Source organism: Peromyscus maniculatus, chromosome 21 (genome assembly GCF_049852395.1).
Source record: "Peromyscus maniculatus bairdii isolate BWxNUB_F1_BW_parent chromosome 21, HU_Pman_BW_mat_3.1, whole genome shotgun sequence".
Classification (NCBI taxonomy): Eukaryota; Metazoa; Chordata; class Mammalia; order Rodentia; family Cricetidae; genus Peromyscus; species Peromyscus maniculatus.
Genome location: NC_134872.1, coordinates 52,899,610 through 52,925,627, shown reverse-complemented (window position 1 = coordinate 52,925,627; position 26,018 = coordinate 52,899,610). Strand labels below are relative to the sequence as shown.

The 26,018-nt window shown below is 40.7% G+C and overlaps 1 protein-coding gene across 4 annotated transcripts in view; it reads right to left on the bottom strand.

The window, feature by feature from the left end:
• Positions 1-18,357: 18,357 nt before the first annotated feature.
• The window catches only part of Cd2ap (CD2 associated protein), an 87,632-nt gene continuing 79,971 nt past the window's right edge, over positions 18,358-26,018 (bottom strand). For 3 of the 4 annotated variants that reach the window (XM_076557840.1, XM_076557839.1, XM_042266681.2), the window contains exons 17-18: positions 23,361-23,424; positions 18,358-21,604 (exon numbers count right to left, since the gene is read on the bottom strand). In XM_076557840.1, the coding sequence (XP_076413955.1) occupies positions 21,563-21,604; positions 23,361-23,424 (106 nt within the window). In that variant the 3' untranslated portion in view covers positions 18,358-21,562. The remainder of the gene's footprint in view (positions 21,605-23,360; positions 23,425-26,018) is intronic. The other variant, XM_076557838.1, reaches the window with a different exon arrangement.

Here is a 26,018-nt window from a genome sequence, read left to right as displayed (position 1 = left end):
CATTTTCTTAACTGAGGCTTCCTTTTTTTTCAGATGACTTGTGTCAAGTTGACATAAAACTATCCAGCACAACCCCTTTCAAGGTAATGTCCCTAGTAGCCTGACATCCTCTCACTAGGTCCCGAGTTTTAAATTCCACTACCTTCCCATGGTGCCACAGATCAACAAGCCTGTAATGCATGGGCCCTTGGGAGACAATTATTCAAACTATAAAATCCCCTCATCTAAGATGTATCTTGTGAGCCCTCCGAAGGAGACGCCTATCAGCAAAAGTGATTGGCAAAGAAACTCTGAGCCATCCATTGTTTCCTGAGATCTCAGCATACAAGAGGCCTTCTGGTAGTGCTAACTGAACTCTGGATGGAACTCATCAGGAGTGAGGAGCTGCCTCCTCCCTGGAGGCAGCCCTTGAGAATGAGATATCGATCATATGGCCCCCAAGGGAATGAAAATAGGCCCCTTAGTTATTGAAAGCTGTTGCTAATCTTAAAGTTGCTTTCAAACCTGTCAATCTCACCTGTTAAACGCAAATCAGGAAGAAATGCCTTCCCCATATGTCCATGAGCCACCGAATGCCACAGAGAGGGAATTGCAAGATAAGTCATCTACATGTTGGGCTGACTCTGCGGGCTGTTGACTGTAACATGGCTGTTGTTTCATGGACCACAAAGGGAAAAAAAGAGAGAGAGAACAAACCATTAAATAAGTGCAGGAAAGAACAATGTGGGGAAACGAAATAATCCTGCAATGCAGCCCAAATTCACTGCTTAAGAAAAGGAGTAACTTAACCCCGGATTAGTAAGGTGATCAAAATATGACAGAAAGACAAACACCACGTCTTCTCTCATATTCAGACTCTAGATTTAAATGTATGTATCTCTAGACTAGTTGACCAGCAAACCCCTGAGATCTTCCCATCTCAGCCCCCTCAACTCTGGAATTTCAGTGTGCTCCACCACACCAATCTTTTTATTTGGCTACTGGGGCTCCAAACTCAAGTCCTCAGGCTTATACAGTAGTTTATCAGCTGAGCCCCAGCCTGGCCGGACCCTCAAAAGTAGGTGCCTCTACCTGCACAGCTTTGGGCCTGACTCGGGATATAAGGGAATGAAGAAAGGACAGACACACAGACACAGGTACAGAAAGATTGTGATCGGGTGGGCCCTCTGATGGAGACTCACCAGCAGCTCGGAAACTTGGGGTGTTTATTATACAGTGCTGGGTGAGGAGGTGGGTTTATTGACCACAGCTGAACAAGAAGGCAGGATTGTTCTACGCAGCTGACTGAGGGGCAGGCTAGCTGGTCTGGATATTGGGCTCTGCAGGGGGTAGATCTCATGTCACTGTCGTCAGGGAGGAGAAAGCTGAGGTTCACAGTTTCTGCATACACCTTTTTGTTAGCTAGAGGTCAATCTTTAGCAACATCCTCCAGAGGAAGGATTTGCTAGTCCTCTGAACCTGACCGGGGGAAGGCTTTGCCTATTCCCATGGGTCTGAATGTCCCATGGGGACATTCACTCAGGACTTCATCTACTCCCCACAGGTAGGTCTACCCACTTCAGCCTGGTTCCAGTTGGCTGCTCTGTCAAGAGTAATCATGCATGAACACAACAGGTACCACATCAAGCACCCCTGCAGCGCTAGCCAGCATTCCCATGATGCTCTCTACCAGAACCTGCCACTGGTGCAGTTCCTGGCCTGGCTGTTACATCTCTCACTTCTGGCACCATTCAGCCGCTGTCACTTATATTCCAGGACTCCAACTCTTATGTTATTGAGCTTCCTACCATTAATCATCAGGTCCTCTGCATGAGAGGTTTGGCATTTGGGCAGTGGCTACACTGTCTGGTCCTCCGATAGGTAATGATGCTTCTTTGGCTGTCCACAGGTTGGGATAGTCTCAGAGGAAGGGCCAGATACACAGCATCAGGGTATCTATGCAACAAATCCTAAGCATCGACTCCTTAGCCTTGCCTGCCTGCCAAGCCTTTGCTCTGGATGGCAGCTATGGTTTCTGGGTACAACTGCCTTGTGCCCTGGCAGGCCAGCTTGTAGCTGACAGGATCAGAGTAGAGCATACTATCACTTCTTGGGAAGCATCAGGGGAACTTCATGCCCTGACAGAGGGAGGCATGTGAGGTCATTAGTTGGCAACACAGCACAGCAAGCTATGCACAAGTTTCCAAAGGTCCATGTCCTCAGCCACCTGAAGTATTGTTGGCTTTCCTTCATATACTCCATGGTCAACAGCTGGGGCGGGCCTAGCTGTCACAGGACTTGGATTCTTTCTTTTTGCTGGAGGGTGGTTCACTCCCTGGTTCCCCTTCACTTTGGTTGAGAGCTTTGCCATGCTATTGTGTGATGCCAGTCCTGGGGAGATGTAAAGAAACGTCTATTCACTTCAGATAGGGAGTCAATGGAAGAACAAAGTAAGGAGACCATCAAAGTCTAACTTGGTGAACCAGTGAGTTTATTGGGGTCACTAACAGGAGGATTGTAAGTGTTACAGCTGGGATGGAAAAGTATCCTGGCAGCTGGGAGCCAAGGAATACCACAAAGGCACACTGTTAGAATTCCTAGCCGCTGCCCCATGACTGTGCATGCACTGGCAAGATGCTTAGTCATTTCATGGGCCTTACATCCTATATAATCCATGTGCATGCAGTGTGATCACGTAATCTATGCGCATGCATGGTGTAGCTACATAAGCCCATATGTGCATGTGCAGGGGAATCTATAAAACCAGGTCCCACATACCCCTCCCCTCTCTCCTTGCACGACCATTCCCATAGGCCTAAGCACCCCCTTCTGTTCCCCTTCCCTTAATAAACTCTTGTAGTAGGCTTTGTTGTACCTCATGGCTTTTCTTGCATGGTAAACAGTGCAGCCTAATGAATAACACACCACACAACAAATCTTACACAAAAGACTTATTGGGGGGAAAAAACCTAGGAGGGTGGCTATCTCTGTTTGGGCAAGATACAACGGAGAACTGAGCAGAAAACAGGATTTATATACGGTTTCTTGTGGGACAGAGCTTTCCAAGGTGGCCTGGAATTGGAGGAATTACATGGCCTAGTCTTGGGGCAAGATCAGGGATTAGTGAGATTTTTTTTTTCTGTAGGGCGGGGCCTGGCCACCCTCCACCTGAAGGGGCTGGGTATGGCTGTTAAGACCATTAAGTTGGGGGTGGGGGGAGGTGGGGACTATCCATTGGAGCTTCTCAGCCATGGGGGCCTGGTGGTTGGAGTTCCTCAGAGGCAGAGTCTAGCCATTGAAGCTCCTGGTGGGTGGGGGGAGCTAGCCACTCATGCGCCTCACTACTCAAGAGAGGTCAGACCTGGTGGCCAGAGTAGTCTAGGGGTGGAACCCAGGGGCAGGGCCTACAAAGGGAGTCTCTGCTTGCAGCAGGAAAAGCCACCCCCACCACCTGGGTAATCAGCCAACAAGGATGGGGGTGGGGTCGCTTAGAGAAGCAAACAGACTCAAAGGCATTTGCATCAGGGAAAGGCCACCCCAGCATGGGTGTGAGCTGATGAAAGCTGGAAACCTGAAGTTTGCAGGCAGCTCAGTAAGTGGTTAAAGGATCTCTTCTGAGCAAGCCTGCTTGGCCTGTGCTTCTTCCGGGCAGCTCACCTGGTCTGAAAATGTCTCTCTCCAGGTCATCCTCACTGCTTATATAAGCTTGGACTGGGAGGGGTCTAGTGAATCTAGTCAGTTTCAGGGACTTGCTGGGGTTTCTGAGTTGCTTACTTCCTAGGTTTTAATGAACTTGCCTTTAAGATTTTCTGAGTCTTAGCTGGGCAGTGGTGGCACACGCCTTTAATCCCAGCACTTGGGAGGCAGAGGCAGGCAGATCTCTGTGAGTTCGAGGCCAGCCTGGTCTATAAAGTGAGTTCCAGAAAATGCACAAAGCTGCACAGAGAAACCTGTCTCAAAAAACCAAAAAGAAGGAGAAAAAAAAAAAAAGATTTTCTGAGTCTTAACCTGCTTCCCTGCAGGATGGAAAGTTTTATCTCTGTTTAGAGCAGTGGTTCTCAACCTTCTAATGCTGCAACTCTTTAATACAGTTCCTTGTGTTGTGGTAACCCCCATGTAGGGTAAAAGGTCAGAGCCCACTTCTGGGTTTCAAAACCTACCAAAACCCATCAGTCCCTGAGCTTGAAATTCCACAATACCCACCATGGAAATCTCCACCCAGAAACCCTATATAAAGCCTGCCTCCTGCTCTGTTCTTTGCTGCTGCTCACACAAGTAGAGGCAGCCACCCTCGGGTGTCTCTACCCACAAGTCTCTTGTATGAGGTTTGTTGTGTGGTGTGACTTTGTGGTATTCCTTGGCTCCCAACTGCCTGGGTATCTTTCCTTTCAGAGCTGTAACAATTACATAAGGGAAACCTTTCCCCTCAGAGTTGTGACACACCCCAACCATAAAATTATTTTGTTGCCGCTTCATAACTGTAATTTCACTGCTGTTATAAATTGTAATGTAAATATTTGGCCTGTGAAATAGGGAGTCTTGACCCGCACGTTGAAAACTGCTGATTTAGAACATCCTGCATCTTCAGGGGTTTCCCTCCAAGATGAAGTGCATCAATTCAAGGAAACACATGCTTTTCTCGAAGAGCTCAGCATCCAACTTCACCCTGAGGAACTGGGACAAACAAGCCTTTCCATTCACAGATGGTGAGGCTCACATCTGCCTACCCTCTGAGCAATGACTGCCTACCCTCTGAGCAGCGGTCGGTGTCTAGTGCGATAAGGATGCATCTAGAAACTTCTGGAAATCTTCCCAAGCCATCTAGCACCAAAAGTTTCTCCACCTGGACATCAGCAGCCTTGGCATCAGAGCCAGCCTCTGGGAGGTTCATTACCCTAAACTGTCCCACCCTGCTTGTTCCCTTCAACTCCTCTGTCCGAGTGTGTAACCAGCCACATGCTTACTTGGGTGAAGGGTGCCTGTTCACATCCTATACCTGCCCTGTCCCTAAGGAAATCAGGAGCCATTCACACAAAAGACATTTGGAATGAGTTTAAGGCCACAGTTCCTTCTACTCTCCCTGAAGAACGTAGCTTCAAAATCCACTGGTTTCCGTCCACTCGCTTCTGCTTCCCAGTGAGGGTGATGTGAAGGTGGGAAAGAGCTAACTAGGAACAGATATGGAAAAGAAGGTTTCAGTGAATGTTTTGAATTTTCAAAGGTAAAAACAATTAAAGAATTCTTTTAAAAAAAATCCTCAGGTGTTGGAGAGATGACTGTACACAAACTTTTGCAGAGGACCAGAGTTCATTTCCCAGCACCCACGGCAGGTAGGTTCACTAGCACCTAAAACTCCAGAGCTCAAGGGTGTCTGATGCCCTCTTCTGGCTCCATGAATAAATGCAATCATGTACAGATAGCCCCACACAGACACCCATACATATACATAATTAAAAATTAAAATAAAATCTTTTGAAGATAATCTTAACAGTCAATCCAGTCTTCAAAATTTAAAGGTAATTTGATACAATACAAGGAATTTATTTCTAACAAGATGAGGTATACTTAGTTTTGCACATGAAAGCAGTATTTCTTGACATATCAACTACCAGACAACAATAAAACAAAACAAACAAATAAAAACAATAGAAAAATCTATTTCTCAGTGGTTAGGGAAATGTTCCAGCCAGAAAAGTGCTTGCTACATAAACATAAGGACTCAAGTTCAATCCCCAGAATGCATGTAGCAATGCCAGACACAGTGGCATGCACCTGTAATCCTAGTGCTAAGGAGTAGAGACAGGAGGATGCCCGGGGCTTGCTAGCCAACCTAACTCAATCAGCAAGCCCCCAGTTCAGGGAAAGAATATACCTCAAAAAAAAAAGTGAAAAGCAATTGAGAAAACTCCCAACATCAAACCCTGACCTACACACGTGTGCACACACACACACACACACACACACACACACACACACACACACACACACACTTGTAAGAAAAAAAAACCCATTGCTATGCAAAGCTAGATAAACTAAACCTACTGTGGATAGTAGGAGCCAACTCCACCTTCACAGATAGAAAGTTCCAGAAGATGGAAGTCAGAAGGAAACAGTCATGGCACAGTGTTGGAGGCTTTGGAAACCGGGCAACTGGTTGGTGTTGGGCAGAGTTAATGACATATTTGGATAGATGGACAGGATTTGGTGATGGTCTCAGCTGAATCTCAATGAAAAAGCTATTTTCCTTGTAAAACTTTGTTTGTTGTTTTGATATTCCAGGAACAAATACTTTCTGGAGAACAAATGGCTCATCTCTTTTCCTGGCTTTGTCTCTTATTTCCCATTACAACAGGGAAAGATGCCTGACATCAATACCCATAAGCATCAGAATGAAAACTTGATCTCAAGTTCTAAAGCTCACCCTCAGTTCCAAGTTGCTTTCCCTCTCCTTTGCCCACCACCTACCTTCCATCATTTAAGCAGTCAGTAACTTCATTTCCCAGCTTAGTCACTAAGTAACATTTTGGGCTTAAATATGATCAGCAGAGAAACATCAGTTTTCTCTTATAATGGAATTCTTTGCCCCAGAACTTTATTAATAGGCTATCTTTAAGACTCCACTTGTTGGTGTGTGTGGTGCAATGGGTCATTGTCTTGGTGTGGGGTGTTTCCTAGTCAACATATCAGCAATCCTCCTGTAGGCCACCTCATCATCAAAGGACTTGTTCTTGCAGCTCATTCCTTGTGGTTTTCCACATTCACCTGTCATTCTCAATCTTTCTCATTTCCAGTGGCACCTCCCAGTGTCTTTATTCTGTTTGTGGTACTGGGAGCCTTTGTGTTTTAGCTAAGGCAAAAGCTTTTCAAGAATTGGTGAATCACACTTGTTGACTATGGTCATCTCGGTAAAAGTAAACAACAGACTGTTTTAGTCCACAGGGAAGTTACAACCAATGATTGTTTTTACACCAACAACCAAGGTAACTATAAGATACTGTATATGTGTGTATGTGTATGTGTATGTGTATGTGTATGTATGTGTGTGTGTATGTGTGTGTGTGTGTGTGTGTGTGTGTGTGTGTGTGTGTGTGTGTGTGTATACAGAGACATCAATTATACATAAATATACTTATATAGTAATATTAGGGTTGCACTAGCTCTTACAACTCAAGTTTCTAATTTTCCAACTGAATAAACATACCCAAAGATGTGATGAAATCTATTGAGAGGATAAACACAAGGTCAAGTTAGAAGCCATCAAGTCTCAAACTCTACCTCCCTATCCAATGATAAATAAATTTACTGTAAGGAAACCTTTGCATTGTCTGGGGACCCCTTCTTACATGGGTTGTCTCTTACACAACTCTACTTAAAACAGGAGTAATGGCTTGGTTACTATTGGTTCCTTTTATTATAAAAGAGGTCAATTAATATACTCTAGAGATCCATGAAACTAGAACATTGCATGTGGAACTGTTTTTATGTGTTCTTGGGTATGTTTTCTGAGGGTGTTGGGATGTTCCCAAAGTCTGAAGACCCACTGCACCAGAACTTGATTTTTCTAAGAGACAAACTTATTCCTATTCATTCCTGTAGTGTAGAATTTCCTTCAGATTGAAGCACTCCCTCCTTAAGAGAGGAGAGAAATTCATAAGACTCAGGAAGTAAATAAAACCCAGGAAGTTCCTGAAACTTAGAAGATGCAAAAGGATCCTCCCCAGTTGTACAAGCAGTCAGCACTTCTAGAGAAAAGAGTCTCTCAGACCAGCAACACTGTCCATAGGTATATGCAGGGATGATGTGGCTTCCATGAAATTGCCATCCATAAAGACTTGGGACTTTGCAGTAATGAAGTTGTTTTGGGTCACCTACATTCTCATAAGTAAGCTCAACAAGATCATTGTCTTGCAAAGTTGGGCTTGGGTGGAGTCATTACTTTGGTCTGTCTTATTGGTGCCTTATCTGGGTTAAATAGACATTTGTCCATATTTCCCATTATCTTCTTTTTCTTCCATAAATGGGGAAGATGGCAGATGGCATTATTTGTCCATCAATTCTATCATCATCATCATCATCATCATCATCATCATTTCTGATCCTTGACTTTTTTCAGGACAGGGATGTTTTCCATGGAAATATGAAGCTTCCTACAGACTTGTGCAATAGGGCTGGGATTATGACCAAGTTGTAACCAATGAAATGTCAGTTAAAGGGACCTTAGGAGGAAATCAGTATTTTCTCATTAAATAAGTGGGATCAAAAAAGCATGTAACTTTCCCAGCCAGAGGAAATGTTCTAAATATAGGCATTTGTGTTCCTCCTTCTGTCAGACTAGTGAAAGAGTGGAACCCAAAGAACTAGAATTTCCCCCAGGTGTTTCATGCAGGGAAAGGGAAAGGCTGGGGTCCCATGCCTGTCATAGGGCAGTTGTCTCTTGAGAATAGATTTCATACAGTCCTGGCACTCTATCAGAACACCTTGCTGGAGAGACTGGAACCCAGACAATAGTGATGGGTGAGACCTTAACAAGGATTGTTTAATTAAGCCTTCTATTTAAACCTAAATCTCATATCAGGACCCTAAATAGAGACTTGGGGTCATTGAACCTTTTTATTTATTCATCTTGCCAACATGGCCATATTGAATAAATCTCTCTGCTTTTCATTAATATAACTATCTTCTTAATCAGCATATTGAGGGTGGATGGCTGAGCCCGTCTAGGCCCAAACCTTGATTCTACAAACTGAGAACAAGCATCCTTGGCAGGCATGTGTCTTTGCTACTTACCCTTCTCCTTTTTCTACCTGGGATGGAGATACGGTATCTTTCTTTAAACACAAAAACAAAACTACATGCTAAGGATGTCTGACTGTTAATATATAGCAAGTTTATTCCTTGATTCCTTCCCTGATGGAATACTAGAAGACTGTCTCCTAACTTAACAAGATTATGAGAAAAACACTGTCCTAGATTTTAGTTGCATCCAGTTAAATACAAGATTTGGTATGAGTGCCTGCTTTACATGGACATTTTAAATCAATTAGTGTGCATGTTGTCACTTGGGTGTGTTGCTTCCAAAATTCAGGGATTAAAATGTGATGGCATTGAGATGTGATGTGAGGTAAGAAGTGCTCATTCCTGAGCACTATTAAGGCTCTTACAAAACAGACTGTCTAGGGGTTGGGGACATGGCTCAACGGTTAAGAGCACATGCTGTTTTTGCAGAGGACCTAAGCATCCAGGTTAGCCCCATCACCAGGGAATCTGGTGCCCTCTTCTGGCCTCCTTGGGCATTGTATTCATGTGCATATACACGCAGAGGGATATACACATAAATAAACATAAAATCTTTTTTGTAAAAGAGATTGTATGCAGCTCTCAGCAATTTGTTCTTCCCTGCTCTGCCCCCTCAGGTGCCTATCTTTGACTCATATGGGAGAAATAAATTTCTGTTCTTCACAAATAATCCAGATGCCTGTAGTCTGTTACAGCAGGACAAAGAGGACTACAGCCTGACATTGTAAGTCCTTGCTAAATGTTAGCTATCATTGCTATCACTGCTATTGCTCCCATTGTTAGCATTACTACTGGGCTTCTTCCACTACCAGGTACTGCTAGGATAGCTTTGAGCATACACACCTTAAGAAAGACAAACACAACAGAAAGAAGTCTGAAAGAGTTGGTGGAGAACAGACAGGAAGTGTAGGGCATGTAGGATCCCCAGCTTGAGGGACCACTGCTTCATGCTTTAAAAAACAAACAAACAAACAAACAAACAAACAAACAAAAACCCTCATTCTAAAGAAAGACAAAAGGCAAGAAAAGCTCTAGTTAGGACAATACACCCAGGTGGAATGGGTGTTATCTAATTTCAGTGTCCTCTGGTCTCAATTTCTCTTCCCTTCCCTGGTTCACCGTAATTTGAATGAGTGTTCTCTACAGTAGAAAATTATCATTCATACCAGGGTGAACTCATTGTCTGGGAACCCTAGGGTTGGCCTATTCATGGTATGTGCAGACTGAGATAAGTCTTAGAAGGATGTGAGGCTAGGTAGCTCAGTTGGTAAAGTGCTTGCCTAACATGCATGAAGCCTGGAGTTCTCAGTACTAGATAAACCAATCATGGGAGGCCCACAGTTATAATCCCAGAACTTGGGACACGGAGTCAGGAGTATCAGAAGTTCAAGGTCATCTTCAACTACATTGTAAGTTTGAGGCTAGCTTGGTCTATGTGAGACCATGTAGTGGTAATGTCTATAATCCTGGTACTTGAGAGACCAAGGCAAGAGAATGATAAATTTGAAACAGCCTAGGCAACATAGAGAGATGTTGTCTGGGGTGAGGGAAGTATAATTGGTCCAAGTTATTTGGATAATCATTGGTGGAATGAAAAAGCACTAGACATGTGTGTAGCGAACTAAAACAAAAGCACATTATTTTTATTTCATTTTTCTGTTTCTAGTTTCCCTCCATAGCACTGTTGATTATCTTGGCAAGACTAAAGAAACAACCCCATTTACATCTCTTGGCTACATTATTATTAATTTATAAAAAGAGGAATCTAAGGAAGGAAAGGTTTATTTGGGCTCCTGGTAGGAGGGTCCAGGCCATCCTGGCAGGGAAAACATGGTGACAGTATCATATACACAGTCAGGAAGCAGACAGAGATGGAAGCTGCCGTTCAGCTCCCTGTCCTCATTGTGTTCCTCCTGGGACCCCAGTCACTGGAACGGTACTGTCCACATTTGGTGAGTCTTCTCTCCTCAGTGAGGCATCTCCGGAAACAGCCTCACATTCGTGCCAGAGGTGTCTGCTAGGTAGTTTCAAGTCCCTTCAAGTTGACACTGAGGATGAATTATCACAGCATCCCAGAAACATCATCAAGAATCTCTGATGTGATGCCCCGTGTAAGCTCCGTGCCAGTGCCAACTGATACATGTGGGATCTTTCACTTTTCCAAGATGTGTACTTCTACGAAGTGACCGTGGAAAACCACATGATGTCGCCTAACCTTTCTGGGTCCTCCTACACAGCACACAGCACATCTGGGGTCTCTTAGATGAACATGTCATCTCTAGGGGAGATCTGCTTTTGACTTCTGTGACCCTGTGCTTCTATCATGACCACAAGATGGACACTTCAATGTCCTACAGGGACTAGGGTATTTCTTTTTACTTTTACTTTTCCTCTGGGACAGGTTTTCACTACATAGCCCTGACTGGCCTAGAGGTTAGCCTCTAACTCACTTCTTGCCTCTGCCTCCCAAGTGCTTATGTCCTCTTGGAAATGAAAATTATTTCCCACTTCAAATTAAACCAGCAAATAAATGAGCTTCTTCTGACACTGTCCTGCTACCACGGTCTCCACGAGCCACCCTCCCTAGACTGTAGTACACTCCCAGGAAAAGAAAGGAACAGAAAAACAGAAGATACCCTATCCAGAAACTTACCAAGAAGATACAGCATGCCATGCAGGTCTTCATGGCAATAACAAAAGTTTTAACTTGTTATTTGCTTATGAATCTCAGCTTGTTTGAGTCAATGTAGCTATGTGTCTGGAGATAGGACCTGAGGTGCTCATTGAAGATAGAGTAGTGAAGCCAGGCGGTGGTGGCGCATGCCTTTAATCCCAACACTTGGGAGGCAGAGGCAGGCGGATCTTTGTGAGTTCGAGGCCAGCCTGGTCTACAGAGAGAGATCCAGGAAAAAGCGCAAAGCTTCACAGAGAAACCCTGTCTCGAAAAACCAAAAAAAAAAAAAGAAAGAAAGAAGAGAGAGAGAGAGAGAGAGAGAGAGAGAGAGAGAGAGAGAGAGAGAGAGAAAGAAAGAAAGAAAGAAAGAAAGAAAGAAAGAAAGAAAGAAAGAAAGAAAGAAAGAAAGAAAGAAAGAAAGAAAGAAAGAAAGAAAGAAGGAGAGAAAAAAAGATAGAGTAGTGAGCAAATGAACTCAGGTCCTATAGATTTTGAGGGATATAAGAACGAATTTAAGTTTCCAAAAGATCTTGTTGCCTGCTTTCTGGAAAATGAAAACTGTGGTGTAGAAAGAGCCATTCCTTCATAAACTGTTAGGTTACTGTCATTTGGAAAGGAGATGATTATAAATTCTTTTGCCTTTTGAAATCAAATCTATTGGAAGTATCTGTTAATAAAGCAAGAAGTTGGGTTTAAAAAAGAACAAAATAAAATAAAGAAGATACAGCATGCCTTATTGTGGGGTTATTACATAAGGAACTGTAGAAGAGATGTATTTCCTCTTGGTAGCTGTGGAAGTGCACAGGAAGGTCGGTCTCTGCAGCAGCCTGGGGTTGACGGCACCTCACCGTCAACATGCGACCGACCACACTGACAGGACAGCCAGACAGCTCTGTGGCTGCCCTCCGTACTGCACCCCACTGCATGACAAGAAGGAATGGCTTTAAGTGATAGCAGGAGTTTTTCCGTGTATATCTTGATGATAAGAGAATGTGATTTGAGTGATTTCCAGACATGTAAAGCCAGTTTTCAGAGCCATGTTGTTCTGATTCAAAGGCTCTCAATCCCATGTCTCTAGCAGTTAAATTTCTGCTTGAGGAGGTGGTCAGGTTGAAGGAATGCAAAGACTGTGTCCAGTTCTGGGTAATCAGTACATGGAGCCCTCCATGACTTTTATGTACAAGTACATGGTTCCCATGAGACACACCAAAAACACTGAGCCTTGACTGCCATCTAGCGTTCATTTAATTTCCTTTTAGAGACTGAGCAGAACATGAAAATCATTTGAGCTGTAAGATGTGCACTGAAAGATAAAAGTGTCCCCTAACACGGCTCTATGTGTGGGCATGCCATGTGGAGTTATCTAAACAGATTATGAGGACATGGCAAATCGCCCTGACAAATTATGGAGGTTCTCTTACCAGTGAAAGAACTTGATGCTCAGAGTTTGTGAAAGATCATGAAGAGCAAAAGTGGAAGAAATCTGGAGTCCCCATTCTGCTCCCTTCGATGACATGTCTGACCAGGAGTGCAGGCTTCAAAGCCAGCTCAGGGCTCATAGCTACTGTAGTTCCATGCATTATTAGCTGTGTGGCCTTGGCCAAGCCGCTTAATGTCTCTGAGTCTGTTTCAATGGCACAGCTTTAAACACACTTCCTCCTTCTTCGTGGTGCAGTTAACTAAAGTTTTCAGTTGTTGAGGGTCAGATGTGTCTTGGTGTCATTTACTTGCCAAGTTTTTCTCCTAGGACACATCAGATTTTAACTAAGGCTGCTTTTGCAGAAAATGAATGTGATGAAGGAAAAAGAGACTGGGAGGAGAAACAAGGCTGAAAAATAAACGGAAAAGAGTTTTATGGAGGGAAGAGAGTATGCAGTAAACAAAACTAAACACAAAATAAAATAAAAGCCCAAGATTTTCTCAAGAGAGTTCAAAACAAATTAGATAAATATAAGATTAGTTTATTAAGTTTAATTGTTCTTATTAAGTTTAAAGTGTTTGTTTAAATTAACCTCAATTAATTTAAAACTGGAAAAGAGATCCAAGCCAACTGCAGTATAAACTGCAATATAACAATAAATTGTGCAAGGAACATGGACAAAAAAATAAAAAGGCAGCAAGACTACTAAACTCAAAGAATGAAATAGGTAAAATGCCAGATAAGGACTTTAAAAGGTCATCGGTGAAAATGAGAAATAACCTGAAAAAGGATACAATAAAGCACATGTATTCAGTCCAGGCCCTGGAGAGGAAAGTCAGCAATATGAAAGAAAATTTCAGCAGGGTCTGAGAATTTTAAATTTAAAAATAGATATATTAAGATGAGACCCTCAATTAATAATTTTAAGTGGAAAGCATCATTAAGTGCAGGAGTCTGCTGGAGTCCAGCTCCAACCTGCTCCCACCTTTCAAAGGGTTCTTGGGTGGAGAAGAGAGGAATGAGGAAATAATAGGTAGAAAGATAGACCTAGACGAGGAGGAGAAAGACAGAGACAGGATAGCTTCAGGTCAATACCCAGCTGCCTGGAGCTTTATTCAAAAGGGCTTTTTATAATATGCCAAGGGGAGAGGCATATTATAAAAGACCTCCCCCTTTCAAGATCAAACCACACTGTACAGCCAAGTGTAGACCCTTCCAAACACCTGGTAACCATGCCTGTGGTCAAATCATCCCATAATGCAGCCCTGCTGGGTAAAGCAAGCTCAGATTCTCTGACCCTGAGTAAGGTCTCACTAGGAAGCGTCTGTGGTCCACCACAATGAAGATTCAGCAAGCTGAAGTATCAAGGATGGAAAATAAGGTCGATAAAATAGATATCCAAAAATCAGTACGAAAAAAATATACTAAGTGCACATGACTGCAATGCCCAAGCAGAGACCAGGCCTAAGAATGATGTTAGAAGGAGGCAATAAACATTCAAAGGATGGAAAATCCATTCAATGGAATTGTAGAAAAAAAATTTTTTTTTAAACAAATCCTGAGAAATAGACATTCAAACACAAGTAGTAAAAGAAATATGCAGCCAGGCGGTGGTGGTGCACTTGGGAGGCAGAGACAAGCGGATCTTTGTGAGTTCGAGGTTAGCCTGGTCTACAGAGCAAGATCCAGGAAAGACGCAAAGCTACACAGAGAAATCCTATCTCGAAAAACCAAAAAAAAAAAAAAAAAAAAAGAAAAGAAAAGAAAAGAAATATGCAAAGAATTTCTACATGGCACATTACAAAAGAGATATCAAATATAAAAAGTGAAGAAACAACATTAAAAACTGTAAGAGGGAAATGCCAACTCCCCTACAATGGCAGAAAACATCAGAATACTGTGGGATCTACTGCCAGCAACCTAAATGACAGAAAAGCATGTAATGATACACTCCAAGGCCTGAAAGCAAACCAATAGTACTGTGTCCAGTAAAGCTATCTTTTAAAGTTGATGGAGAAATAAGAACATTTAACCACAAGCCCAGACTACATGTCTATGGGCACAGTCATAAGAGATTTAAAGGAATACCACACACAGAAGACAGTTTCAATTGTGAGAACACAGGAACAAATACAATTCTTGAGAGTCATAGGTAAAGTAGAGCTAGGAAGTAATCAATTATATCCAACACATTAAACCAAGAAAACCCTAAAATGGAATGGAAAAAAAAAATCAACAATAGTTCAACCAAGCAGAAAAACCACCCACAAAATTTTAAAACATAGTAAGTGTATTTCAATAAAAAGATGTTAAGTCAAAATGTATATTTTAAAGGTACTTTGAATTCAAAATTTGGATGTAAGGATATGTTGCTTTGGAAAGGAGGTTCTGCTTTTGTTTCCACAGAAAACCAGAGGCTATGGATTTGTTCCAGATTAAGATACATCAGGTTTGACCAGCCAAGACCCCCTGAAAGGTCTCCGATGACACCATGGCCCAGATAATCCAACATCCAGAACAGTTTCAAGGCAACTGGCTCAGACGATACACCCTCACGGACTACTCCATAATCCTAAAATTTTCTTTGAGTTCTCATAAGATACAGCGCCCCCACTCCAACAGGAAATAGTAAGAGAAGCTACAACCAAATCCCCAAATATACCAAGCTGGCTTTGGAGATGGAATTGGCTCACTCCTTCTCTAAACCCAATCATATTCCTTAAAAAAAAAAAAAAAAAAAAAAAAAAAAAAAGTTGATTCTTTTGTCCCATAACAAAAGAGTCCTCTGGTGTGGGACAGAAAACAAAATTTGTATTTAAATCAGGTTGATTATAAATATGATCTCTTTCTAAAGAAGAAAAGGGGATATGATATTGATATAATAGGATGAAAGGGTAGATTAATGAACCTACTTTTAAAGAGCAACTTTAGAAATGTTTTACATTGCTGTAGATTTTAGTTTATTGATACAAATTTAAAGTTAATTTTGTTATACTGAATATATATTTTTACTCTTGTTTAAGGTATTATGTTTATAAAATTAATTTGGATTGTAATGGATAATTAAGAAATAGATTAACAATTAGTCTTCTATGATAGTCACACTTGTAACATGTTAAGTTTTTTAGGTATACTTAGATATATTTCAGATAAGTAATCTTCAAATACTTTAAAGATCTACAGAATATGGCATTTAAAATGTTTTAAAAATTTAGACTTTCAAAAAAAAATTTAGACTTTCTGGACAGTGAGACATGTCTGCTCCTGGCAGCACTGGATTTACTTCAGAGAGGAGGATGAACATTGAAGACACTCCACATGGAGTTTATCTTCACCTTGGCAAAAATTGCCCTTTGGGCAAGAAACTGTTCTTGCCTGGACTGCTTGATCAGCTGGACATACAGGACCCACAGAAAGGTAACCACTGAAATTTGCTTGATGAAATGGTCCTTTCAGGTTCCTGCTTTGCAGAGGAAACCGCCAGACTTTCTAAAGGACACAGAGAGAAATGACTGAGAGACTCTAGGCCTGTGGGCTGAAGACAGATGCCCCAACTTTACAAAGGAACATTAGGTGACTGTCCATACAACTGTCTCTGTATACCCTGCAAGTTGCTTGCATCCTTCTCCCGTTTCACAGGTAATAGTATATCCTTCTGGGGTCTTTGATGTAGTTGAAGACTAGATATTTATAATTTCCTCAGTTATGATAAAAGATAAGTTAGATATAAAGCCTTAGACTCACAAATATATCTTATTTAATATTGTAACTGTAATTCTTACTTGATAATTGTTTTGTTATCTGTAATTTTACTATGTGAAAGTTAAAAACTTCCTTTTTGAAAAAAAAAAAGAAAAGGCAAGTACTGTGGGATGTTCTGTATGTTCAATGTGTTGCTCTGATTGGTTAATAAATAAAACACTGATGGACCAGTAGCCAGGCAGGAAGTATAGGCGGGACAAGATGAGAGGAGAATGCTGGGAGGTGGAAGGTTGAGGGGAGAGATGCTGCCAGCTGCTGCCATGAAAAGTGAGATGCAAGGCATTGGTAAGCCACGAGCCATGTGGCAACTTTTAGATTAATAGAAATGGGTTGATATAAGAACTAGATAGCAATAAGCCTGCCACGGCCATACATTTTGTAAGCAATTGGTTGGGTCAGAGCTGCTGCAGGACTGGCGGGTGTGAGAGATTTGTCCTGACCGTGGGCCAGGCAGGAAAACTCTAGCTACACTCCATGCATCTTCAACTCACCAATGACAGACTGGCTGATGGGGTGAAAAACTAAGTCCAGCTCTCTACTGTCTCCCAGGAACACAGCTGATGGGTAAAAGACACCCTAAAGACTAGAAGACGACCTAGCAAGTGAATGGAAGCTCAATATGAGCTGGGTAGCTATGGTGTATAGGAACACAGACTTCAGACAAAATCAGAAGACATAAACTTACCAATAAAGTGAACAATTCGTCAAGAAGTTACAAGTGGGATAGTACTTGTACAGTGTTGGAGCTTCTAACTTCATAAACACTCATGGCATACACACAACAGAAAATAGGCAGCTACAGAGAGACAGTTACAGCTGCAGGAAAATGGAAGTCATACTAAGCAAAGCCAGGCAGACCTAGAAAGACATTTTATCTCTAAACATGTCATTTAGATTTTAAAATTATGTGCATTTGTTATCTTGCGTATGTGTGTAGGACATGAGACTACGGATGTGTAGAAATGTGTGACAAACAGAAAAGGAAACTATTCAGAGGAATAAAGGGAACTGACAGAGGAGGGAAAACCCCACTCCCATCCCCAGATAGGAAGGCTGTATTCAAAACCAGAGGAAGAAGTCTGTCCACCTTACCTCATCTGCATCACACCAACACTGTAAAATGCTTCTAAAGAGTAAGATGGCAACTTCCATTTTTTTTCTTAGTCTAACTGCACTAGGCACTCTACAAGGCACTCCACAGAAGCTCAAATTCTGCCCCCATTCTGTGAAGTAGGAACTATCTAAGTAGTTTCAAATGAAACAGCTACTCAGAATGGTTCAGTAAAATCCAGCCAGCCAGAACTTGCAATGCTGTAACTTTGACATTTCTTTTTTTTTTTTTGAAAATTCAAAGTAATACAAATAGCACTCATCACCCTTAAAACATAGCACATGACGAGCTAAGATAAACAAAAACCAATAGAGACTGACACAGTAGCAATACAATTCTTTTTTATTAGTAGTTTTTCTTTTTGAGGGAAAAGCATGCTTTCTTTCATTTCCTTTCTTTTAACAGCACCTGTAAAAAAATTAGTATACTATTCTGAGATTGTGTGTGTGTATATATATGTATGTATACATACATACATACACACACACATATATATATATATGGATTTTGGAATGTTAGATTGTCAAAACATCAACTGCATCACATTAATAGTCACTGAAGGCAAGGTAGGCTAAACAAGGATAGAATTTTGTAACTAAAAATATTCATAGCAGCAACTTTTAAAAGATGATTTTATTAAAGTCATTGCACTTGGTCATTGTATTGCTACAGCACAAGGCCATTCAACTGTAACACTTCTCAATTCTGATTGTAAAGATTGTCTCATTCTGCTCATACATTTCAAGTTTCAATGCAAGCCTAAAACATTCATCAAAAAACATACAGCAAACTTGGAACATTTTTCTTTACTGTGATCACAGTAAGGAGTGTTTTAAAAAAAATCGTCTATTAAACCAGGCCATTCTCTTTTTGCATCTTCAGACTTTTCAGTGAAATCCTACACAGTTCTTTAGAGGTAACAGCTTTTTAATAAGAAATAGGCGTAGTGGTCATAAACACACCAAAATAACATTGAAATTCCATTGGAAACTTAGTAGTATTGTGTTTCAAAGAACAGCAAAACTGAACTATACATCCACTAGTAATTTGGCAATGACAGATTCAATGCTGTCTTTTATACTAATACGTGGGGAGAAGTTACTATTACTATCATTTTGTGACATTAGGAATAAGTAAAAGTTCCCATATGAAGGGCAAATACTGGCAAATTACTACTTTAAAGGAATCATTTTTCCCTTTAAATAAGTTCAAGCTTGCTTGTTTTTTCTGAATTTTTCTGAAGGCAGAAGAACAGACATACAGGAGAGAAAAAAAAAAAAAAAGCCAGCATGACTTCTCCATTCTGACTGAGAAGCATGTACTGCAGCACCCACTGCCGTTCTGACTGAAAGAATTAGTGCAAAATACCCACCACCACCATCAAAGAAGAGTGTTTCCTTTCTTGTGGACATAGGGTCCCTATGCAGCACAGGCTGGCCTCCAACTCATGATTTTCCTTCCTTAGTCTCCAAGCTACAGGCATATTGTCACCATACACAACCCCAACAAAGAGCTTACAAGTATTAAAATATACGTATTGCCAGGGCCAAGATCAATGATACGTAATAGTTCAGAAAGGAACCAAATTGCACATGAATATACATTTAATATACAATAAGTGTTGTGCTACTACTTTCCTTAATCATGTTTACATCACATGAATTGTTTTCTGTTATCTGTTTTTCTATTAGAATTATTTTCCCATTTTGTTTTTGCATTTTAATTGGCATCTATGAGCTATATATTTGTCCAGAAAACATACATTAGTCACTCGCCTACTGTTGAATATTTATGTTACTTTTCTATTAAAACAACCTTCAATAACACATCTTGAACTGTTGGAGCCTTTCCCACCCAGCTGTGTGGGTGGAGATTAATGTCCATTGGGGAAGGTAAAGGATGATTTCTAGGATGGAATAGTTTACTTTCACCTGAAGACTGTCATTAAGAGCTAACTTATTAGCAAGCAGTAATTCATTTGACTAATCACTTAAAGATAAAATGGAACAATTTCATTCATCTGTCACCTCTCATGAGAGGAGCTTAGACTTGAAAGGGTTAAAATGGATAGACACAGTGCATGTCTGTCATCTTAACACTTGGGAGGCAGAAGCAAGGGGATCAGAAGTTTAACATCATCTTTGCTACATAACAAGGTCAAGTCCAGCCCGGGACACATAAGACCCTTTGTCAAACATCCAAAAAAGCTAAAATGCACACTTGATATACAATTAATGCTGTCCCCAGAAGTTAATCAAGTCTAACTTTGTGTTGGCAATTCTATTATCTTCTACTTCAGTTCTCTTTTATTTGAAGCAACACAAGAAATCTTATTTTAAAAGATTTTTCTATTTTAAGATTAAAATGTAAAGAAAAAGTATTGGATTTTTTTTTTAAAGAAGCATGATACCTTCAATCTGACATTCATTTACTCAAGTAAACCTTAAAATCTAACTTTTGATTTTTAACAAATAAAAACATTTCCCATTTTAAAATTAACCTCTTTATTTTTAGACATGTTGCCCTACAAATACAACATTTTTAAATGTCTGCCTGGTCTGAAGCATACCACCCTGAATGTGGTTGAACTGATCCAAGATGTTCAATTGTTGATTTGTGATGCTGAAGAATGGCTAAGTATCCATCCTGAAATGATCTTCAATATGGCCAATTATATTTGATTTACATAACCTATAATGTTACCATTTGTGAAATACTAACACTCTTTTAACATTTTACGTAAGTAACAGTCCAAAATATCTCTAGGAGTTAGTTTGTTCTATTAGATAAATTATGTCTGTAAAACCTGAGTGTTTTCACAATAGCTTTCCCAATATGGACCCTCATTATGAAATTTTGAAAAGATCTGGGTTTAGAGGCTTTGTTTCCTAAGATTATCATTAGTGAAAATTATATGAAATGAGTAATATTCAGGACTGTAGAATGAGCGTAAGAATACAGCAATGAGGCTGGTGTTTACATATTTTACATGTGTTTAGGCACAAATTTAGCATGACATTTTTCGAGTCCTTAGGCCACATGAATTGAGAACAAGGCTCCTATTTTTCCAAAGCTTAATCCAGTATATTTTACCTAACTTCCTTTAATGAATCCTATAGTATGAGCATTATAGAACACTCTAGAAGTTTAATTTATTTTTATTATTTCATTAATGATTAATTCTGCATGGGTGAGGAACCTGGTAACTAGGAACTCCTACTTTATCACCAAATATACAAACAGCACTGCAGACAAACAGGCACAACAGTGTAGTCCTGGGTAAGAAGCTAAGTGTGTGTGTGTGTGTGTGTGTGTGTGTGTGTGTGTGTGTGTGTGTGTGTGTGGTGTATGAAGAGTATGTATATAAGTTTATGTCCATATGTATCACAGAAAAGCAGTGGCTCTAGTTACTATAAAGCTAACCCGTCCATCTCAAAAAGTTTATCTTACAGCTTATTTGTAAAGATAGTACGATATTTATAGTATAGAACTCTTTAAAAATAATACAAGTCTCAATAAAAAAACTATTGTGAACTTTCATTCCTTTTTATACAGATTCAGTAGTATTTTTAAGCAAACAACAGAAACGTTTGCTCTCCCAGCACAGTAAGAAATAAGGCCTCTTTTTTTTCCATATTGGCAAAACAAAATATATATATATATAAAAAAAAGTGTCACCCCCCAACTTTTCAATAGATATTAGTTCATGTCCTCTCATTTCTTCATCACAACACCACATCTGTTGTCTTAACAAGTCAGCTCAGTTCACAGTGTTGCTCCTAAGTCCCTGGAGCATTAAGAACACTGGGTCCACACCACCTCAAGAAGACAGAACAGCTTTTTTCAGTTTTGCAATTTCCACCTAAAAACAAAACATAAATGTACAACATAAAATACCTTTAGTAAGGTTTAAGTTATACATCTATACCACATGACCACACTTTCCAGCCTCTGAATTCTGATTTCAACATCAAAATCTAATTTCCCAAAGTGCAAAAAATAATATAATTGAATAAGTGTCAGTAGAAAATATAGCAATGAGAGTTCCTAAACGGCAAGAAATAAGAAAAAAAGTAATGTATTTCTTTTAGCCAGAACAACAATGTTAAGTGATACAAGCATCTGAAGTAAGTATTGGAAGAAAAACAGACACACACATATACCCCTTACACACGAACACATGCAAGGAAACGTCTCTTGAAAGGAAAAGGAAAGAGAAAGTGGCAAGAAAGCAGGGCCACTGAACCTAGAAAATCTTCAAGAGGTGGGAATGGTAACATTGTGGCATGCTGCAGAAGCTGAAGAAGAGATCCAGATCTGCCATCAGCAAGCACAACCTAAAACGCACAGGGTTGAGGCTGGATGGAGTGACCCATGTTTGTAGTCCCAGTACTCGGGAGGCTGGGGCAGGAGGCTGCAGTGGGTTTAGGGCCAGCCTGTCTCAAGAAATCAACAGAAAAAAAGACCGAGTTCAAGGTAAAGAATCCGAGATGGGAATTTTTTAGGGGCAGAGTGAGAGCTATGTCTGTCTTGTGGCAAATAAACCCAATTAAAAAAAAAATGAAAACTACAGCAGATCAAGGGGGCAGCTGGATGATGGAGAAAGGCTTTGTCTTTAAAGATGGGGTGCAGGAGGAATGAATATTTTCCTATAAAGAACAAAGATGCCAAAGGAGACCTGTCAGATATCAAGGGAGTTGTGGTAAGCGACAATGTACACTGATCACGGAGAGCTCTGGAGGATACAGATTCCCACAGGGCGCAGAAGGAAGAGCATGACTCTAGCTATGTCCATCATTCTAAATCCTGTTTCACCTATGCAGTAAGATCAAAAATCCTCACAGCTCCGTGCAGTTTCCAGCAGTATCTAAGCCTACTGGATACGTGGCTGAGGAGTAGCCCCTGTAAGTCAGGAAGTTTGGAAAACACACTTTCTGATTCTCTGAGAAGACAATGAAGGTTGGTAACAAAGCAAGGTAGAAGAGGGGTGACAGTGGTAATGATGAAGGAAGAGAAGGCTCCAAAAAGGCAGAACACAAGTGAAGTGAAAAACACGGAGAAAAGTTAAGATGAAGAAACGAAGTGTAACTTCCAGCTATCCCTAGACAAAAGATAATGTAACCTCTTCAGGGACAAATGCAAGTGAGCACCACAACCTGCTTGCCCTCAAGGCAAGAAGAGAGAGGGAGGTGGGAGGGGAGAAGAAGGGAAAGGGGAGGGAGGGAGGGAGAACACAAAGCTCAAGGAATTGGAGACCAAGGAAAACAACAGTACTGATTTACTCAGACCCATTAGATACCAGGTGCTCCACACACTGTCCTGAATTAATACTCAGGACAATTACTGTGCTGGGACTACAACTCAGGCCCCAAACCTTTCCTCGGCAAGCACAAGGCCCCATGTGTGATTCTGCAAACAGCAAGAAAAAAAATCTTTCTAACTGCTAGAGTAAAACAATGTTATAGAGTCAACAAGAAACTTAGGATTAAGAAATCGCTACTAAGGAATGGTGCAGTGTCCAACTGAAGTAGGAGAACATAGTTTGTAGCAGGGCCAAGCACGCAGTGCAGAGAGAGAAAAGCAAAAGCTCACATTTTCTAAAACTGGAAATGCATTACCTCTAGATTATTCCGCATGGCCTTCTCTTCTTCTAATTCTTTGCGTAGCTTCTCCAGTTCTTCCCTAAAGGCAAAGTTTACAGTTAAACAGTCTATTTCACTGATGTTAACTGGAGCTTTAGCTTACCTACACACACACACACACACACACACACACACACACACACACACACACACACACACACACACCATATAAAATAAAGAAGCGGGTGTTCAATTCCCAGATCCCACGCGGTAGCGCACAGCCATCTATAATTACAGATGTTGCATGCTCACCTTCTCTCATTCTACCTTCCTCTCTTCCTCTTCCTGTGGCAGTCTGAATGTATTTGGATCCTACAAGCTCACAGGGAGTGGCACTATTAGGAGGTGTGGCCTTGTTGGAAGAGGCTGGATGCAAATGCCTTTAATCCAGACCCTGAGGCTGGAGGGCACACCTTTAATCTGGGACACACCTTCTGTTGGAAATGTGTCAATGTGGGAGTAGGCTTTAAGGTCTCTTTCTCAAGCTTCACTCAGTGTGACTTCCTGTTGCCTCTGAGTCAAGCAAGATATAGGACTCTCAGCTTCATCACCGTGTCTGCCTACATACCACCATCCTCCCCACCATGATGGAATGAACCTCTGAACTGTAAGCAAGTCCCCTCAATTGAATGTTTTCTTTATAAGTGTTGCTGTGGTCATGATGTCTCCACAGAGCAATAGAAACCTAACTAAGACACTCCCTCACCCTCCCCACAGAAAGCAGAAGATAACATTATGGAGTCATCTCATTGGCCCCAAATATATCTTAAAACAGTATTTCCCCCTTGGTTTCATGTTCTTTTAATGTTACATACAAGGAGTAACATTGTATGTAGATTTCTAATTTGTTCCCATGTTCCATTTCATGGACTGACTGAAGTTCATTTCATGTAGCCACAATCATTCATCATCACTCACACACTGTACATCTCTCAATTAGTATACCAATATGTATCATTTACTTATTGTCTTGTTGTTACTCTCTGATTTTAGATTTTAACAAAACAACAACAACAAAATCCCTGCTATCTACCTTCATTTTTCCAGAGAAACTTGGGATATTGAAAATAATCTTTGGAAAGATTTCTAAAATATGTAATTGTACATAATGAATCAAAACTACTGTACTCATTCTCCTGATAATTTAAGAGAACCTACAGGCAATTTATGTATGCAAGTGCTACTTCATTAAAAATCCTAAACCTGGGCTAGGTGTGGTGGCACACATCTGTAATTCCAGCACTTGGGACAATGAGACAGGAGAATCAAAAGTTCAAGGTAGTAATAAATCTGAGAGTACAAGGCCCGATGTGGCTAGGTGATATACTGTCTCAAAGGAGTACATTTAGTATCCAATGTATAAAACAAAAAAAGTCAGGAGAATTTTATAACTCGTGGGAGGTATTCAACATTTACAGAGGAATGAGTATACAGCGTCCACCATGTATAGTGCAGAATTTTTTGTTCAAATAGATCAACCGAAAGACTCAAGAAAGACCTGGCATATCAAATGACAAATTCTCAAGAAACGCCTGGCATAATTGACAAATTCTATAATCAGAATATATTCAATAGATAATAATACTTCAGTAGTTATCCTAGATCAAGGTTTTGTCCCCATTTGTTATTTTTTAATTTTCAATTTACTTTTATTTTGTTATTTGATGTAGAGTCTACACAGCCCTGGGCTAACTTGGAACTCACTGTGTTGACTAAGCTGGCCTTGAACTCAGAGATTTTTCTCTAAATCTGCCTCCAGAGTGTTGGGATTAAAGGCATTCATCACCATATCAGGCCCTACTTTACATTGTTAATACCACTTTTCATACAGAATGCAAATTAAGAGAGAAATTGTTACATATGACTCAGAGTATATGCATGAATTTTATCCTATTCTAAGAAATCCTTTGGGGAAGGTAGGTATACAGATGAGATGGGATAAGCAGGCTCATCCTGTTTAATTAGATTAGTTGATTGTTTCATCTGATTTATCCATGGAACTTGCAAGATTATGGTTAAAATATCAATAGATCCAAAGATCTGTAAACCAATCAAAGAAACAAGGTTGAATGTTGGCTCTGCCACTGAAGAACTATGCAATTATTACATAAATAGCTTTATTTCTACATCCTGATTTCCTCATTAAAAAGGGGAAGGGTCTACAACAGGTTATCTTTTGAACTTCTTGTAGATCTAAAACTTTTAATTAGGCATGTCTTACTATATACTATATCAAAAACTTTCCAGGCTGTGGACATAGGTCTGAAAGACCCTAACCCTTAAGGCTTACACCCCCCAAGCCCCAGGAGAATAAGGAACTAAAAAGAAAATTAGTTCCAAGGGCAACCTGACTCAGCCATTATTCATTCAACCACCCCTGCCACAATGTAACAATGTAAAGAGATTTCTGTTAAGAGATGTGCTCAATTGTGACTGGGATAGTTCCAAGTGTTCCAGGAAGGACCACTGTGACCTTTGTGTAAACTCCACTCCCACTCTGATACCGCCCCACCTTGAGGTTTTGGGAAGAAGGTACATGCAGACGTGACTGTACCCACTCTGTGATCAGACCATGATCTTGTGAAACGAAATTTTATGGGAATTGTAATCTTATGGCTTTTGTGGGGTTTTCCC